General features: G+C 37.7%; 1 protein-coding gene across 50 annotated transcripts in view; it reads right to left on the bottom strand.

Annotated features, from left to right (window-relative positions):
* Positions 1–19,849, bottom strand: part of LRRFIP2 (LRR binding FLII interacting protein 2) — a 109,182-nt gene that overhangs the window by 43,481 nt on the left and 45,852 nt on the right. For 12 of the 50 annotated variants that reach the window (XM_086365821.1, XM_086365826.1, XM_086365833.1 and 9 more), the window contains exon 4: positions 12,982–13,026. The exons of 11 other annotated variants lie outside the window; for them this stretch is intronic. In XM_086365821.1, the coding sequence (XP_086221947.1) occupies positions 12,982–13,026 (45 nt within the window). Of the gene's footprint in view, positions 1–1,277; positions 1,335–1,791; positions 1,840–2,678; positions 2,724–2,804; positions 2,856–4,273; positions 4,349–6,363; positions 6,430–7,789; positions 7,832–12,981; positions 13,027–13,123; positions 13,181–19,016; positions 19,068–19,849 lie in introns of all 50 variants that reach the window. 27 more of the 50 variants (XM_086365819.1, XM_086365822.1, XM_086365827.1 and 24 more) reach the window with 7 other exon arrangements.

Genomic DNA, 19,849 nt, shown 5'->3' with positions numbered 1-19,849 from the left:
ATCCTTGATAAATGTCACTTGGAAATGGCAGGAAAAATGAGTCAAACATATACACAGAGGAAAGCCCATATAACTTGCCTATTCTACTCCACAAAGTAACCTATGCTGACCTTTAAGACACTGCTTAATAATTTCTCCAATTTTAACATCATCAAGAATAACAAGGTGTTTCCTAAAAAAGTCATTATTTTCTATTAAAAACAGTAATTAGCACAGTCTTTATGGTGGGTAATATGGTAATATATAAATGTACATACTCTTTGGTTCCCATCATTTCATGATTAGCAATTTACCATGCAGATCTATCTACTCATATAAGTACACAAAAATATACTTGTATAAGCATGTTCATTGTACAAGTATCTGTTGAAACAAAAATCTGACAACCTAAAAGCTCATCAAAATGGGAGCAGTTTTTCAAATGGACAGCCCACGCACTAACAGAATGATGATACACTGCCATTAAAAAAAAATGTGCTGACATAAAACTAATCCCCAAGAGGCACTCAGTGGAAATAGAAAGGGACATGACTTATTTTTTAAAATCTTTTAAATGTCCCCCCGCAAAAAAGAATAAAATAAATCTTTATATACTGATTTGAAAAGATACTGTGAGTAAAGAAACAAGTTAAGCAGCATTATATACATGAATCACTTGCATACTGTTCAAACGTCATACACAAACAGAGGCTGCATTTGGGGGACAGAAACAGGAGAATAGGGGCAGAGGACTTTTACTTTGTACTTTCCTTAAGCTAATATTACGTTTATAAATTTAAAACAAGTTTTAATACTCTAGAAAGACTGGGTAATTAGAATCATCCCAGTTTTGTGTTTTACGTAGCAATTTTTAAAAAGTTAATGTATTTCATTTCTTCTCTCACTCCACTGATTGAAGGGCTAGGAAGCAAGTGGAATGGTTCAATGTATAGAGACGAAAAGGAGAAAGAAAAAGGACAGGGCAGCTAACTCACACCCTGAATTACCACCACTGGGGGAAAAAAAAGAATTTCCAAATGACAGTTACAAATAAATTAAAAAAAAAATTCTAATGGCAGTAGATTCAGACTCATTTAAGAATTATGTGCTACGTCACATTCATACAGCAACCACCAATTCAGACAAATTAGTTCTTGAGTTTGTGTACTGAAGGAAAATGGCAACCCATGCAGAAAAGGGTGAAACACACCACACCCTCAATATTCTGAACTGTGAGTACAGATTAATGAACCAATCAGAAGTGTCTACAGAACATGCAAAGAGACCAGGCAGCTCACCACAGGACTGCTTCGGGATGAACTCGCTCTTGATGAGTGAAAACTGTATTCAGATGGCTATAAAGTTTCCAAGAAGACAGGTTTTACAATAATGATCAGCTCCTTTTCCCGCTGGGAATACATCAGTGCCCCTGGACCTGACTCACCCTGGTTGCCAGGTTAAGGTAACTGTTACTCCCCCGGCTGGAGCCCTACTGCTCCTACCCTCATGACCCAGGAGCCCACAGCAAGAGCAAGGAGAGAAGGGGGTGCCCCGAGAAGCGCTATTCTCATCCTCTCCCTGAGGAACTAATGAGCCAGAAAAGAGGTTTCTCTGCTTGTACTGTCTTCACACTTGAAGCCTCATTTTGCAGCAGGCGCTTCCTCACAGCTTGGGGGAGAGTCACAGTTGACAAGCTGATGGGTCACAGCTTGGAGAGTTATTACAGGTCCGATTAACTGGCTTTTTCTTTGTAAGTAAACTGTGCCCACCTACACCTCACCCTCCTCGCCACCTCCCCCTGCTTGGACTTACAGTTCGAGAACCGTAAGGGTTATATAATCCACCATTATACAATGACACCTGAAGAACAAAGGAAATGCCATTTAGCCATTCAGCGTCAAAGTTATTTTCAAAGTCATATAACTTCTTCAAAGTACTCAGTTCCAAAAAAGCTGAAGAACAGTGTTTAAGTGCACAGCCTCCTGAGGTGATAAGACTCATTTATGTCTGCATAAATTCCTGCGTCAGCCTCAGTAAAGCTTCAGGCTCACACTTCATTTCAACACCACTGGTTACAGCATTGCCTTTCATCATGTTATGAAATTAGGAGAACATTTACCAATTTATTCTCTCAAAAGAGGGAAGAAAACAGGTAAGAAAGTGAGGTACAGAAAGCTTTGCCCACTGTCATGATAAAACTAAGCATAAAGCCTCAGGTTCCCGGTCACTAGAAGAGGCCACAACAAAACAAACAGCCTGAAAGCAACCAACTCAAAATTGCACATTACACAGAGCGATTGTTTTGGCTTTCGAGTCAGCTGGCTTCATTAGAGCCGAGTATTGATGTGGCCAAGGCCACAGCTGTTCCCCTCCAAAAATACGACATCCCATGCCTAGGCAGCCATCTCACACAAGTATGCAAGTGGAGTGGAACCCATGCAAATCCACCTCCTCTATAGGAAGCCAATTCTAGGCAAGGGCCCACCAACAGCCAGCAGTATCTACCACTGTGAGGAGAATACACTCATTTTTACTCCCCGAAAGTTCTGTACTATAAGCACAGGCAGCACATTTTGCAGTACACACAGCACTAAAGCCACGTGTCCTTGGCTATTCTGGAGGAAAGATGTCAAGCTAGAGTCAGCACCATGACAATGGCTTTGCCAAGAGTACACACATTGGAAGTGGAAAATACAAACCAGACTGGCACTTCTCAGCAGACCAGAATTTACAGTGGAGGAGGCCTATGGAGAAAGTGCATGATTTAACCCAAAGGAAAGGAACCGGCAGCTCTGAAGGCCCCACACTCCTCAGGAAGTACTAACCCTGTAGCTCTTGGATGTCGCCAGAGGGTCGCTGTACAGGGAGGAAGACTGCTAAGAAACAAAAACAAAACACACACACAAAAAAAAACACAAGCAAGAAAAGAAAGGGAGAACTGGTCTCACAATCATGAAAGCTTATGTTTATTCTATATTCCATAATTCACCAGTAATTCATAAGTGTTTAAGGCAGCTAAGTACACACACAGTGAGAAAAACTTAACCGTTAGAAGTCTCTTTAACTATCAATTTTAAGGGATCAGAAAGAAAAACACTTGGAACAGTTTTCTATAAATGTGTTTTAAGTCCCACTGGTCTTTGAACATTAACATTAGGAGATGAGAGGGCCACCTAAGGAAATGTTCTGGGAACAAGGGCCATGGCACAGGGAGTGTGCAAACCGTGGCCACATCGCAGCAGTTACCAGCAGCTCCTTGACATCGAATGGGCTTATCCTGATTACTGGGGAGCCAGGTAATGAGCTCTGAGTTATTGCTATAAACACTCTTTTCCAAGTGGATTAGAAAACCTATATTTCAGAACAAGCCATGGGCAAAGTACTTTAGTTTAATTAGATAAATTATACTGGTCACAGTGAATCCATGCATTAAACAAGGCACAGCATTATTTAAAAAGGAATTAAATCTTTTTTCCTGATGTCATCTCAATACATTTTCAGTTCTTTTTCACTAAGCCCAATCAGACATGGAAAATAAAGACTAAATCATGTATGCAGGTTTTGACAACTAAATTATTTTAAATATACTGCGTGCCATATATTTAATATGTTCTAAACGTACGGTGTGCCAAATGCCTTGAAAGAACAAGAGATTCTCACATTACATAATTACATTCTTCTCATCACATATTTTCTTGGTCGTGGTGTTCAGCTTGTGGGATCTTAGTTCCCCAACCAGGGACTGAACTCAGGCCCTGGCAGTGGAAGCGCTGAGCCCTAACCACTGGACCACCAGGGCATTCCCTCTCATCACACTTATAGTTCATATTTCCACATGTACACTTTTAGTAAAAGGACATACACCGTGATATGTATGGATGCCTACAACTTATTTTGAAATGTGCCCTTCCCAAAAAGATGGACTGATGGAAACACAGTGGGACAGTCAGACAGATAATTACACGATAAAGGAAATACAGTAAAAATGTTCATTGTCGAATCTGAGTATAGGTATGCGGGTGGTTACTATACAATTCTTTGAACTTTTTTGTAAATGTAAATATTTTTCACTTAAAAAATTGGAAAAAATGGTACTCATTAATAAATGTGGTGATTCAACAGTTACCATCATTTAAAGATACACTCACACAGACAATGTGAATTCAGTTATCACAAACCTGTACAAACACAGCCATTCACAGATTAGTCCTAACTAGTCAAAATGCAAAACAGGGGATTAGAAATGTGTTAAAGTTGGATAAAACAAATAAAGCCAAAAAATCTTGTGACAAACCCGAGAATAGTAGGCAGAGGTGGGTTTGCTATGTCTAAGACTGCTATAGTTTCTTTGGTCAAAGTAGAGGCCACTCTGCAAAAAGCAAAATCAAACACATTTTTCTTAGGTTAAATGCTGTTAACCTAACAACAATGACAAAATTGGATATTGCCAAACCCCTTCTCCAAAACAATGATTTTAAAGATTTGAATTATATTAAGTCAAAGTCAAAATAACAGCGATTTCAAGTCTCTCAAAGAAGACTAATATTAAAGGTTAACTTTTCAAACCAAATCATTGCTATTTTATTTTTTATTTTTTTTACTTTAAAAAGAATATAAACCCTCAGATAAAATAGAAAGGAAATAGGAAGTGAATTATTCTCATGTCACACTTAGGAATGTCCTTGAAAAACCCAGGATGAATGGATAATTACTACTTTTATAATCTATTTGGAAACATCACAGAAATCATTAAAGCTATTTTTTTTTCAAAACTCCTCCTATTTCCATTATTTGTTCAAATAAACTGATCAAATTAAATTACCAAAGAAAGAGTGTGAGCAGTAAACATGGTTTGGTCTACGGCAGGTTCATCTTCAATATACTAAGGGAAGCAATTACATTACTGTGATTGCTTGAGGGGGGAAAGAAATCATCTAAACAATTTCAGCCATCTTTTTTGCTCAAGGTTAAGGAAGCCCAGGCAACCTCTGACTGAAAGATGGCTCCTCCACTGTTGACACTGCAATAGGGGACAGCCCTCCTCCCATCGCAACCCTGCCCTGCCGACCCGCCTGCACCACACCCTCTGAGAGGCTCCATGACTCACTTCTCCCCAGAGCTCCCAATACTCCACCTGCCAGGTCTCACTAATGTCCTCCCATTTCATCCTCGCCTCCTTCCTCATTTCTACCAGCCAAAGGTTCCCACCCCGCTCTCCACCTCACCAATGGCCAGAGCCCTACCCAAGGGAGCCCTGAGTTAGCAAGGAGCTTGGGCTGCACTTCCTCTGCCAGTGCTGTTGCAACTCGACAGGGAAGAGGTGTTCCCAGCACCCCAAATGGGCACTGTAGACATTTTTTTTTCCCCACAGCAACGCCATTTAGCAGGTTGGCTGGAATGGAGAGCACTATTAGTCCTACAGTTTAATTACACTATAGGCTGAAGAATTTTCTGCAAGACAGCATGGGAATTCTGCCATCATAAACTTTGTTGTTTCTACCAGAAAATTAATTTCAAGTTCCCAAATCTCAAATGTATAAAACAATCATTCAGAATGACAGCTACATGTGAGTTTCGTACTGCCTATAATACCACAACTGTGCTTAGTTGTTCAGTCGTGTTCGATTCTTTGCAACCCCATGGACTGTAACACACCAGGCTCCTCTGTTCACAGGGATTCTCCAGACAAGAATACTGGAATGGGTTGCCATCCCCTCCTCTAGGGGATCTTCCCAACCCAGGGATCGAATCTAGGTCTCCCTCATTGCAGGCAGATTCCGTCTGAGCCACAGGGAAGCCCAATATCACAACTAAATCAATTCAAATATCCAAAATAAGTTATAAGAATCTCACTAAACCTATTAAGGTACAGTCCTCCAAAGGGCAATTCATAGATGAAAATACAGTATTAATGAACTTAGTGTGACACTTTCCTAACTCTAGCCACCAGGGTTAGCATACGTTAGTGAAGTGCAAGTCGCTTAGTCATTTCCGACTCTTTGCGACCCCATGGACTGGGGCCTGCCAGGCTCCTCTGTGCACGGAATTCTCCAGGCAAGAATACTGGTGTGGGTATCCTATCCTTTCTCCAGGGGATCTTCCCGATCGAGGGATCGAACCAGAGTCTGCTGCATTGCAGGTGGATTCTTTACCAGCTGAGCTACCAGGGAAGCCCATCATATGTTAACTTGATATTAAATCTTGTAAATGAAAACAAAATTATTTTTAAATAAGGTTCTGGTAAGTCATGTTTCAGTATATTATCAGGTTTCAATAATGCCTGAAGAGCACACTAATGCAGTCATAATTCTTAATTTTCCTGAAAGGATCAGTGAATTTTACAACCACACAAAATACTGTGATATGAGACACAACAGAACTAACCAGTGGGTCTTTATGAGAACCAGAAGATCTCTTCTTCATTCCGTAAGAGTGACTGTAAGAATGATTCTGGAAGTAAATATTGATGTTAACTTTAAAGATCACATAGTGCAGTTTTAAGATAATTTAATAAAGTGCATCTTAAAATCATACATAGAAAAAGGCCCACATGAGACATCGAGTAGTCTACATGCACGCACCTGTTAGTGGGAAACGGGCTCAGACACACAGCCTGCCCGCATACCAGCATCCCCCTCATCCCTGCTGTGCCATCCAGCTCGGTGCTGAGCCAGCTGAAGACTGAATTAGGACTCAGAACCAGCAGGCTCTAAGTGGGGGCCTTCATGCCACACCTCATTTGAGTCTCCGCTTCTTTAAAAAGGTATGAGTGACAAGAGAGGCCACTTCCTTTTGCAGTCCTCCTTACCTAAAGGCCAAAGAGCAATCCTGTGTATCCACCAAAGCACGATGAGAACAGAAAACGTAACACGGCACTGCCTGAGACAGTCCTCTTAACCCGAGTTACGGGTCCCGCAGCAGGTGCTGCTCAGCGGAGAGCAACCTACACAGCGTGGTCTGTCTCATTAGAGCAGCATCATTAGATAATAACCTGACATCCTTGGATGTAACTTCTAGGAGTCAGAGCCAAGTGCATGTGAGGGGATAGAAGACAGCAATACTACTAAACAGGACAACTGGCAGAGAAGAAGTGCAATGTGGATATGCACCTTTGGTCTGAAAGGAGGAGATGCAGCTAGAAGGGGCCTAGCCGTCAACAGCCTGCTCTACACACACCACCTGAAACATGCACAGCTAGATCCTGAATCAGTGATTACAAATTCAGTCTCCTTTTTTTTAAAGTCCATATCTTTCTTTTAGACATTACTACTCTGAACATAAGAGCTGTGGCAACGTATGGATACATTAACCCAAGAAAAACACACTACAGGTAAACTTCCTTGGCCAAAATGACATGCCATCAAAAAACCAAATCAAGCAAAAAGGAGTGGAGGAACTGACGTTTCAGTTGTCACCTGAATCCTCTCACACCCTGCTGGCTTGTGACACAGAACATAAGACATAGCAGGTATAGCTGTAAAACATGCTGCTGTAGTTCAGTACATCTCACAACACCGCTGGAAACAGGTCTTCCAGGGCACTGAGTATGTGTCAGCTGGGTGACTCATCATTTTAAGATGAGTCCTGAATGGGAAAGCAAAAAATTTTTATATGATCCTGAGATCTTAAAAGGCAAAGCTATTCAAGTGCTAAACCATGCCACAACTACACACTAGAATTTGCCGTTAGTCATATATTTCCCCCAAACATCACAACAGACCTGTGACAAAGTTAGACATAATCTAGGATTAGCATCACCAATTGTTTATAAAGTGAAACTACACTTAACACAAAGTCATGCAATACATACTAATGATGAAAGTCTTGATGATCTATCCTTAAGAGCATCATACTGGATTTCAGGAAAAGGTGGAAGTTGGTTGTATTTCCAAAATCAGAAATATAAAGGCGGGGGGAAGCAACATTCATAAAATTATGAAAAATCCAGCACTACTTTAAAATCCCCAAATTATTCAACATAATAGCTGTGACACCTGAATTAAAGAACACTCTCCCCCCCTCACTCTTTCCTAGTATAGGTTATTGTTAAACTACATGTACAGGAAAAACTTCATGTTCTCATTCAGATCCAGAATTTATAATCAGTAATGTTCAGATGATTCACCCCAGCACAGTGCAGCACAAACACCCAAGGAAGCCTTTAAACACAGGAATTAAGCATCCTAACGGTCTGTGAACATCGTTGTCCATCATGTGAAACGTGGCAAAAGCAAGTCATGGAGAAGCAATGAAGCAGGAACACATAGCTATGATAAACTTACCAAAAAACAAAACTAAAAGACAAACAACTGCAGCACTAAAATGGGGAGAGCTCCCTCGGATCTGCTTGTGCACACACCTGGAAAGCACCCCTTCTCAAGAGCTTTCGCTATGAAAAATAGCGAACAAAGCTAGAAACCTGGTCAGAGCAAAGTGTGGAATGGATAGTATACATATAAAAGTGGCATGAAATATAAATCAAAGAAAATAGATATAAAATTTATGACAAGACCAGAAAGCCATATTTCCTGTCGGGTCTTTAAGAAAATAATACGTTTAGCACCACATGTCAAATCCAAGAAACCAAATTAAATAGTAACTACTCAGATTTGTGTTTTCCTAATTTTTTTAAGCATTCTAGTCAGATTTTTTAAGCAATCTTGCCCAGAAGAGCAATGTATAAAACAAAAGCAATGAACAAGTTCCTCAGGTAGTTTGGTAAAAATATCTTTCTTTTGCAACTCTTATACCCATTTAGGATCTTAGGGAACACTATTCAGAAACCTGATCTAAAGTAATGTTTTTCTAAATGTGGACTGCAACTCATTAGTAGTTCATAAAATCAATTTATGGGTTCAACCAACATTAAAAAAATACAAAATACTAGAGTGGATCACATACAGTAAATATTATTTTTTTTAATTTGTTTCTGTATTTTTTATATACTTATATACACACAAAAACAGGCACATCTCTGCATATGAATACTGGATTACAGTGTAAAATGTATTCCTGTCATAGAGGCTGCAATTTTAAAAAGCCTAAAATACACCAAAAGGTAAAATTTAAAAGTGTAGTTCTAATAAAGCATTAAAATAATAGTTCAGACAGAACAAAGGTTTCAATTCATACTTAATGAGATGATCATTCACAAAAAATAATGCAGAAACTCCCCCAAATGTATTTCATAAGTATAAGGCTAAGTGGTATAATTTTACCACTGGCAAAATTAAATTCAGAGAAAATGATATTGCAATAAATACTAAGAGGTACTGAAGCAAAATATCTGCATTTACATACTTTTCTTATATTATGAAAACAGAATATAAAGTGTTACTACATGTGTAAAAAAAAATCTTGTTTATCCAAAATTTTCTAAAATGCCTAATGGTGTGCATTTGGTGGTAAATGATGTGCGTGGTAAAGTCACTGTGGTGAATGACATTTCACTGAAAATAAAGTTCCTTCTCTATGAAAGTTTTACCTGTGACTTCTTTCAGTTAACAAAATACTTTTGTTTTTTTTTAAAAAAAAAAAAAAAAAAAAAAAAACCCATGACCAAAACACGTATTACTCAAATCACACACTCTTGCATATAAGCTATTCCATCCTCCCAAACAGGTAAGTTCATTGAAGGAATCAGTCTTAGTTCTCATCCTCTCTGTAACACCTGGTCTTCTGCAAAAGCATAAGATTTAACAAGTTGAACTGAAAATGATCTACTTTGATTTTCTAAAATATAATGCAGAGCTCAGATAGTTTTATTTTATTTATCTATTTATTCAGCTGTGCTGTGAAGCTTGCAGGATCTTAGTTCCTTGACCAGGGATGCAATCTGGGCCCCAGCATTGGAAGAGTGGAGTTCTAACCACTGGACCACCAGGGAATTCCCTCAGTTTTAAAAACTGGTGAATCTGGTAGGAAAATGCACAACCTGGACATCCCAATTGCTACTACTGGTTGTACACCTGGTGAACAAAAAGAATCCTCCAGTATGTGACAGTTGGCATTTATGTTGTTTAAAAGCAAACGATTCATCAAGGAAGAGAGAACTGAAAATATTTCCAAACTTCCTATTATAAAAAGTATTAAAAAGCAGGCTACAGAAACAAAAGTTCGGCAAGTGTTTGTTTCTGTGGGAATGGACCTATTGCTCAAGCCCCCGGGCGCCGCGAGTCAACAGTGAGTGCACAGTACTAACGCTGCACATTTCTCTGGGCTACACGCCACGAGGTCGTCACTGCTGGGTGTGCGGGCTCTGCTCCAATTGTGTCCCCGTAACGTCCTTCGATGGGCTCTTCCACGGAATTAAACAGTGTAGGAGTAAATGACAGAATAATAAATTCCAAGCATATTAAAATTAAATTCATTAAAATTGTACTAAAGCCACTGATATATAAATAGGAACTAATAAAAAACAACAGTAAAGCTCTCCACCAGTGAAAACTGTGATGCATCCCTACCACTCTGATTCAAGATTACCTCATTTTCTAATTTCGGATCTCTTCCTTATAGTCTTCTTGTATTTCAATACATAAAAGCAGTGACCAAGCAGTCAGTCAGATTTTTTTTTTTTAAAGGTACATTGCTTTTTAAAGAAGCACTGTTTCAATTCTAAACTCAGGGCTTTGATTTAATCTTCTTTCCCCAAAGCTACCATCTTCAACCATCTTGAACTATCTCTGCCTTATTTTTATACAGAAAGTCTATAGCATTGATACCATCTCTAGCCCCACATAGCTTCAGGCAGGACACTTTTCAAAGAAAGCAGTTAACTGGACAAAAGGAGAGATCAAAGTCCGAAGAATGTGGCATGAAACCATAAACACATCTTCCTCATATCCAAGTACTGCTAATGTTCATGTATCAAATACAAGGTCCAAAAGTCTTAGACTTTTTAATATACAGCTCATATGTTTAAAAAAGTAACCAGAAAAGAAATACCAAAACCCCAAATAATATAGCAAACCCGAATAAAATTTAGGTCAGGGTTTTAAGCCATCACATGTATTTTTACAGAGAACACAAGTTGTCTACATTTTCGGTATAATATAGATGGTAAAGTTATTCTAAAAGGCAATAATCTGATGAAAATTTAAAACTCCCAATATTATCAAGTTAGAAAAAAGAAAAAAACTTATCTCAACTATATTTCTTTTGTACTGTGTTATTAGTAAGCTTTCATTTCAAATCAGACATTTCTAAGAAAGTCTAAAAATTTAAATATTGTAAATGCACACTAACAGTAGTACTGAAGTCTCTACAAGGTAAAAATTTTACTAATCTTGAAGTTCACAGACTGCTTTTTAAAAATATTAGGAGTTTTACTTTTTGCTACATAATAGCAAATTTTCATAACTACCATAATGAAATAAAATACTATTTGAGTTCTAGTTATATCTTAAATTTAACGATGTAATTTCCATGAAATGAAAATCAATCTCACTTTATAGACACTGAGTAAACAATTCCTTATTTAATTGCAGATTTATTTTTTGTTTGTTTACAGATTTGTTTTAAAAACAAATTAGGTTGAACTTGGATGGCTTTACCATTAGGTTAAACTAATATGTAAGTTTCCCATGCAAATTTACAAATAACCAGCTTGAAGACTGTGAACTTCACACTATGAACATTACAATAAGTCATATATTAAAAAAAAAAAAGGTGAGATGGGATTATTTTCAAAGCCCTCCAAGCTCAACTTTTAAGCTTTTGTTAACTCCCTGTGAGGAAAAAAAAAAAAAAAAAAGGCACCAAAATTTCTCTAAGGAGAAGCAAGACAAATTTATTATCTTAAAGCTCTTTTCCTTTAAAATCATTCTTAAACCACTAGTTAGATTTCTATAAAGGCTTTTTAATATTCTTATAAATCTAAATTTTTATAATCAACCAAAATGTTTATGATTCAAGTACTAGCTTACTAATTTATTCCAAAAAGCCAGTAGATTATATTCACAATAAGAAATATAACCACTCCTGGCAACAACTGTACATTCGGAAAACATCACCTCGCCTGCCATTCAGTTTAGCGCATGTGCATGTGCAAAATTTATGGCCAAAGCTGCACTCGGCCAATACGCAACAGACTGTAACACAAGGAAAAGTATCTAAAAAATAAAACGTGGTCTTAAGAACGTAAGTGAATAAAAAAAAAGAAATATAACCAGAGTAAAAGACTATTTAAGAATGCAAACATGTCAATAACTAGTATACCAGAACACACTCAGTTTAATACAGTGTATTTTCAAGATAGGAAAAAATACAAGATAAGAACATTATACAAGATAGGAAGAAAACTAGACCTGGGGATATTAACAAATATAGATCTTAACAAGAACAGAATTTTACTGATGAAAAAAAATCTAGATATAAGCACATATACTATATTAATAATGTACAAATTAAAAGCATTGCTCTAAGGCAATGTGCTTTAAGCACAACTCATTAAGAACAGAGATCAGCTTTTTTGGCACAATATGCAAGCTTTTAATGAACAATTTCTCATTTATTTTGATTTATGATGATATACACTAAAAACTTGAGACAAACTACAAAATATTAATCAAAATATTGAAGCATGATCATTTCTATAAATATGGTAAGACAGGCGTTTTAAAAATCAGTTCAATTTACCACTGAATAAAACTATTAGTCACCCATGCCACCGAATAATAAATTTCATTAAAAAAATAATCATTTAAAAAAATCTGAAAGTAGGAAAAATCTGAAAGTTAGAACCATGCAGGTGTTATTTTATAAAATCAATCTTATTATTTTGTAATGATTTTACAAAATCAAAAGTCCTTTTACAGAAAAAAAGTAAATATACATGTTAATAGATGAAAATATTTACGATTTTAGAATTGATTTACTTATAGCAATAATTTGAGAGAAAATACCACTTTCCAATGAAAAGAACTTTACCAATATTTTCTCTTTTTTTAGAAAAGACAAAGGGATAGCTTTGCTATTAGGGTGTAAACAACTTAAAATACCAACCCTGTGACTGCCAAGACTTCGAATGGACAATGCATCCTCAACTCCCTGATAAGATAAAAACAAACACAGTAAAGGTGTGTGAGTGGCTGCAGCAAGCTGATGAGGAAAAGTATCAGAGGCAAGTTTGTAGGTTATTACAAACCAGAGAAGGACGACGATGACTGGATCTGTGGGAAGACCTGGCTCTTTCCGACTCTTCCTGGGAAGGGAGAAAGTACGTGGACAGTTAATCACTGAGCAGAGGGCTGCCTATCAGAACTGAGCACAGAGGGGAGTTTCCTCAAAGCTGAGTTTGGGCAGTCACATCCCTCCCTCAGTTGGAAGGGAAGTAGAAATCATCTCAGCAATGTTTTCATTTGAACAAGCGTATGTATGTCTGGCCATTTGTAGAATGTACTCGATATATGACCAAGAGAGCTCAATATACCAAGATAAAAATTAGTAAGTATACTTAACCAACAGAAATTGAGGTCAGCATTAAAAGCAGACTTTGATCTATTTTTTATGATGTTAATTTATGCAAAGCAGGAAGAAATGTTTATTACAGATGTAGTTTACAGTGAAAATGTATTCTTTTAAAAAGGTTTGGGTTGTAATTTTGCGCTCATTGCCAAAAATTTTTTTCTTTTACCACTATAACTGGGAAAGCAAAGAACAACTAAATGAAATAGCCCCTGACTGTGTATTGTTAATATGAAAAACTACTTATAATTATGAGAAACTAAATACTTTAGAGTTGATAAAGTTGCTTCAAAAGTTATGCCTTATGAAGACTGTAAAAACAAAACACACAAAAAAACCCAATTGACTAAATAAATGTAATTCTAATTTTTTCCATATTCATCTATTAGCACTGTGGCATTAAGTACTGAGTCATGTGAAATTAAATGACTAGTCCCTAGAACCTAATCAACTGTAAGAAACTTCTGATCTTTCAGAATTTCAAAGTTTGGAGTGTCAATTTGCACTGACTAAGAATCTACACACAACTGGCCAACTGGGTTCACAGGTAATCAACACTGCTTTTCCCAAAACACACCAAAACTTCAACACCCCATGACAATACAGCACAAGCATCATGCAGATGGAATAATTGGATGTGGCTACGCCTGATCATTCATTGTGAATCCAGCAACAGTAATTCAACTGAAACACCACAATTTAATGCTTTGTTTTGGTCATGATCTTTGAATACAATTCCAAAAAACGCCTGCTTGTCATATGTCGTGTACATTGATGCATTTGATCAAATCTGTTCAGAAGTCTGTTTATATGTACCAGGATGATTCAATAATTCAATGTTCAACATGGTGCTCTGATCTTTAGGAAATCATCACTGATTCACAGTTTTGTTATGTAATAGACACATGTAAGCTGTAAGAAGCCAAGCAAGTTTCTTTCCTCTCTTTGACTATCAGGTGACGTATCACAAAACTTTGGGGGGCATGAGTGTTAGCCCAGCAGGGTAGGTACAGCTTACTAATGGTAACAAGTTCTAGGCTAGTTAGCTTTGTTAGTTGAGGTTAATTCTATGTGCCCCCTCCTAGTGTTATTTGGGGTACCAGGGTGACATATCAATACAAGGTTTAACGTTCAGTTTTCTCTTTATTCTATCCTTTCTTTTCATTCCACCTACCACACAGGCGCACTTTTAAAAACCTGCCTCTAAAGAGCACATCCCATTAAACATGCAGCAAAGACAGATGAATTCATATTTATCCTTAATTATGCCTATTATAAAAATAACTCTAAATAACACCACAGTAAGTATCGGAATATCTCTAGATTTACACAGCTTTCTTTTTAGCACCATTTGGAAAAAATGACCTAATGAGTTCAGAAAACTACAGAATAAAATATAAGCCCATAGAGGCTGGCTAATTTAAAGTGACAGGATACAGATTATTCCACAGTCATAACCTACACCTGAAGCCAGCACTGTTCAGCAGGCCTTTCATCGACAGTGGAGATGCTCTGTGTTTGTGCTATCTGGTATGGCAGCCACCAGCCACAGGTGGCCACTAAGCATTTAAACTGTCAGAAGTGCAACTGAGGAACCAAAGTTTAATTTTTATCAATTCAAGTCGAAACCTAATTACCCACATAAGGCTAGTGGCTACCATATGTACAGTGAGGCAAGCTCAGAGCAAATTTTTATTACACCAAAAAGACTCCAAGCACATACTTCACTAAGAGTCTGCCGTGGAACACTACTCTTCCACAGAAAGGCGGGCATTCCACGTGGCCTTTAACTACTGCCTTTACCTGGAATGCTACCGCACAGTGGCAGACAGGGAGATACAGAAGGAAACCCTGTATAAACCAAAGACCCTAGCACCAAATCTAGAATTATTTTTAAGAGCTAGAGGATCCTTAGAGATCATCTAGTCTGATCCTTTCATTTTATAGTACAATAAACAAAAAGCTGCATCACAAAAAGGTTAAGGGTCAACAAAGCTAGAAAGCTGGACCAGCATTCAGACCTTCTGACTCACCATACCACTGAACCAATCAAGATACTATCCTATACTGGCCAAATCCAGATTTAACTACATACAAAGAACATGAAGAAAGGGGCAAGGTATCCTAGTTTTCTACTCTGGAATACAAAAAAAGCTTCATTTCCCAGGTATTTCTAAAGGACTATTAAAACTGCCAAAAGGCTTTTTTAAAAATTAATCACCAGAAAGTCAATAGAAAAAGATTTCAGCAACGTTTTTAGGTACCAATTACAAGGCAGACTATCCCTCTCCTTCCACAGTTCAGAAGACAAAATATTTTCACTGTCTTGGGAAGCCTTATAAATATAAAAGATGAATGAACAGGACAATGCCTTCAAAGAGAGTTTTCTATCTTTTAAGGCTTCCTGAAAAATTATGTTTGATACATTTAAGTTAGATAAATGGAAATGAAATATACCCTGTTTTTAAAAGTTCTCTTTAAGTTTTTTTTTTTTTTTTTAAAGCTGACAGCCCTCTGCATATACCTGGACATCTCTGACAATAAATATTGGATTCAAGGGGTGAGCTATCCCCCTCAGTTTTTTTTTTTTTAATTAATTCACTTATTTTAATTGGAGGCTAATTACTTTACAATATTCTGGTGGTTTTTGTCATACATTGACATGAATCAGCCATGGGTGTACATGTGTCCCCCATCCTGAACCCCCTTCCCATCTCCCTCCCCACCCCATCCCTCAGGGTTGCCCCACTGCACCAGCTTTGAGTGCCCAGTTTCATGCATCAAACTTGGACTGGCGATCTAGTTCACATATGGTAATATACATGTTTCTATGCTATTCTCTCAAATCATCCCACCCTCGCCTTCACCCAGAGTTCAAAAAGTTTGTTCTTTATTATCTGTGTCTCTTTTGCTGTCTCGCATATAGGGTCATTGTTACCATCTTTCTAAATTCCATATATATGTGTTAATATACTGTATTGGTGTTTTTCTGACTGACTTCACTCTGTATAATAGGCTCCAGTTTCATCTACCTCATTAGAACGGATTCAAATGTGTTCTTTTTAATAGCCGAGTAATAATACTCCATTGTGTATATGTACCACAGCTTTCTTATCCATTCTGCTGATGGACATCTAGGTTGCTTCCATGTCCTGGCTATTGTAAACAGTGCTGCGATGAACATTGGGGTACACGTGTCTCTTTCAATTCTGGTTTCCTCGGTGTTAATGCCCAGCAGTGGGATTCCTGGGTCGTATGGCCCCCTCAGTTTTAAATTAGGAAACCTCACAAACTGCATTTGCTCTTTCAGATTCCCAACACGTCACTGCTTCAGACACCCGGCTTACAGGCAGCAGTACTGGCTAACCTAAGACTACCTGGGGGCCCAGTAAGACACAGGCCCTTTTCTTCTTGGTCCGTCCACCTCCCACTCCACCATCAGCACATGGGGCACCCTTGCATCCCTTTGAATTCTGGCTCTGCCAACAACTAAAGCTGTTCACTTTGCCAACCCTTTCTCACCTACCTATAAAATGGAGAGAGTGGACCTGTCTTACAATGGGGACTGAACACGTATGTAAAAGGTATGAGCACAATGCTATGCTATGCTAAGTCACTTTAGTCGTGTCCGACTCTGTGTGACCCCATAGACGGCAGCCACCAGGCTCCCCCGTCCCTGGGATTCTCCAGGCAAGAACACTGGAGTGGGTTGCCATTTCCTTCTCCAATGCATGAAAGTAAAAAGTGAAAGTGAAGTCGCTCAGTCGTGTCTGACTCTCAGCAACCCCATGGACTGTAGCCCTCCAGGTTCCTCCATCCATGGGATTCTCCAGGCAAGAGTACTGGAGTTGGGTGCCATTGCCTTCTCCATGAGCACAATGCTGGCACACAGACATGTACTCAACATTACCTTCATTCCTGAGCCTCATGCTCCGGTGTTCCCTATTCACATCCAACAGCCCACTCACGGGCGAAAAAAGTGCTAAATTAGGAGAAATTTTTAGTATAGGAAGATTCTTCCTTCTAGTCATCGATAACCCAACTGTTTGTCTATGCATTATTTATTATAAATTTATTAGTAATTTATATTTTACACTGTGATGCTCACATGCCAACTTCTATGATAAGTTCATAGACAGAAAGCAGCCAGAAAGACAAGGATAGGATAAGAAGTTAGAGGAAAAATCAGTTTGAACGAAGTGCCAGAAGGGGTCGGAATGTTAATTATTCTATCTGAAACAAAACCCCACCTTCTCTGCCTGTCCAAATCCTACCTATTAGTTAAGACTTGGACACCTGCGTTTTAAACCCTAACCCAAACTGCTCCTTTCAACATAAGAATTAAATATTAGACTTTTAACATAGGCTTTTTTAATTTAATGCTTTGATCTGCCCTAAGATATTAAAATCCTAGGCAATTTAATTTGAGAACTATAATACATAATTATAAAAGGAAATTAATATTTCCACTTTTGCAATTAAGAATTATTTCTCTTAACTCATGCAAAAATATTCTTAAGACATCATCAGTAATATTAAGCCAGTTACATGCAGAAGACACTTGAATTATAAAATAAGCTATCTTTAATAACAAGAAAGGACAGATTCTACTCCAAAATAACAAACACATACATGAGGAGTGGCTTAATTTTAAGTAACCAAACACCTTTTTTCTCTCTTTTTTAAAATATCACAATGAGAAGTATGATGAAGTTTTAAAATTTGTAGGTAAATACAATCATAAATATTTAAATTCTGGTTATACCTTAAAATGCTATTCTAGAAGGGATTTGCTTATGAAAGTTGCTTGTTATGCAGCAATTAAACAGTGGTTCTTAACCTCTTAGGGATCACAGACTCCTTTTGAGAATCTGATGATAAAAATTCCTGTGGCCATTTCACATGAAAATATACACATACTCAAAACCTGGCATGGGATGTCCTCACCCCATCCCCCAAGCCTATTCACACACCAAGCTAAGAACCCCGGCAATCAGAGGCAGCAAGGGCACTTATCAACACTGAAAAAAGCTCAAATTTAGGAATGACTCACAGTAAGTCATACATTACTGGTTGCAATTTGCTCTTGTAGCTAACAAATTTGGGAGTGACAGCGTAAGACTTGAAAGGAAACTGAGAGAACTAACAACATAAAAGTAATTTTCAGAGGGGATGAAAGAATGATTTGGTTCATCTTTCTATGAAGAACCTGATATAGCTTTTTAAAAAAGAGAGAAAAGAAGAAAGGGGCAGGGGAGGAGAAGGCGGGACGGAGAGGGGTGGGCAAATTTTAGGGACAGAAGAACAAATCCACAGAGAGAAAACACATTCATCTACTCAATCTTTCTTGGTCAGGAGCATTTATGAGATGAGCGTGAGGCTCTAACTACAACGAAAATGGCCGGACTCCAAGCACACATTTGGTCCACTACAGGCAGAAGAGACACTCGCTGACCTTTAGGTTCAAACATGACAAACACCCCTACTTGGCAAATGATTAGTCAATGTTTTACTTTGAGATTGCATATTTCAGCAACTGATCACAACATGCAGGGCAGGCAATTCTGGCCTACCAGCCACTTCTGAATCTGTCCCCATTTCCGGTCAAAGGAATGATGAGAGTGCTACAAATGCAAAAGTTTCACAAACTCAAGTTTCCGACAGACTGCCTGCTATGGAAAGTCTTAAACTAATCACATACATTTGTCCTGAAAGGCAATGATTGTTAATTCAAAGTTACACATTCAAAATACACAACATACTAAGCTAAATATGTTCAGTCTGCAGCTCAGAGAACTACAAATAAAACTTAAACTTAATAACTCTATTCTTATAGTTCACTACAATTTTAGGAATATAAAAGACAATGCATTGTATTGTAACATTTCATCTCAAGCCAAGAACTGCATTCAATATTTGAAGCTATGAGGTAAAAAAAAAAAAAAAAAAAAGCATTATATTAACTGTTTTTGGCTTTGTTTTTGAGCTGTGACAATATGGACTCTATACACATCTCTCTAACTCATTAACAGAAAATTCACCACAAACCTCAAAACAAAGTGTTTAACATTGCCCTGCAGCCTTTTTCCCCCTTTAAACTAAAACATCAGAAATGGTTTTTATGGGAATTTTCAAAGTCAGGTCAATGTCAGAAGGAAAGAGTAAAAAAGAGTATTTGTTTTCTTTTAAAGCAGCCCAACTTCTATATATGTCTAGTTATAAATTTTTTTTTCTTTTTTGCTTTTCTCACTGATAATTAAAACAGACGGAAATGTATTAGCTATACAAAAGTGTAACATAAAATCAATCATAATTCCACCACAGATAAACCAAAGTACTGAGAGTAATCACTTCTTTCCAGTAGTTTTTGATCTATATATGGATACTAGTTTTTGTAACACAAGAC

Source organism: Bos grunniens, chromosome 22 (assembly GCF_055505025.1).
Source record: "Bos grunniens cultivar Pamir isolate PY7600 chromosome 22, Bosgru_T2T1.0, whole genome shotgun sequence".
Taxonomy (NCBI): Eukaryota; Metazoa; Chordata; class Mammalia; order Artiodactyla; family Bovidae; genus Bos; species Bos grunniens.
The sequence above is the reverse complement of the archived record's forward strand: the minus strand, read 5'-3'. Positions and strand labels throughout refer to the sequence as shown.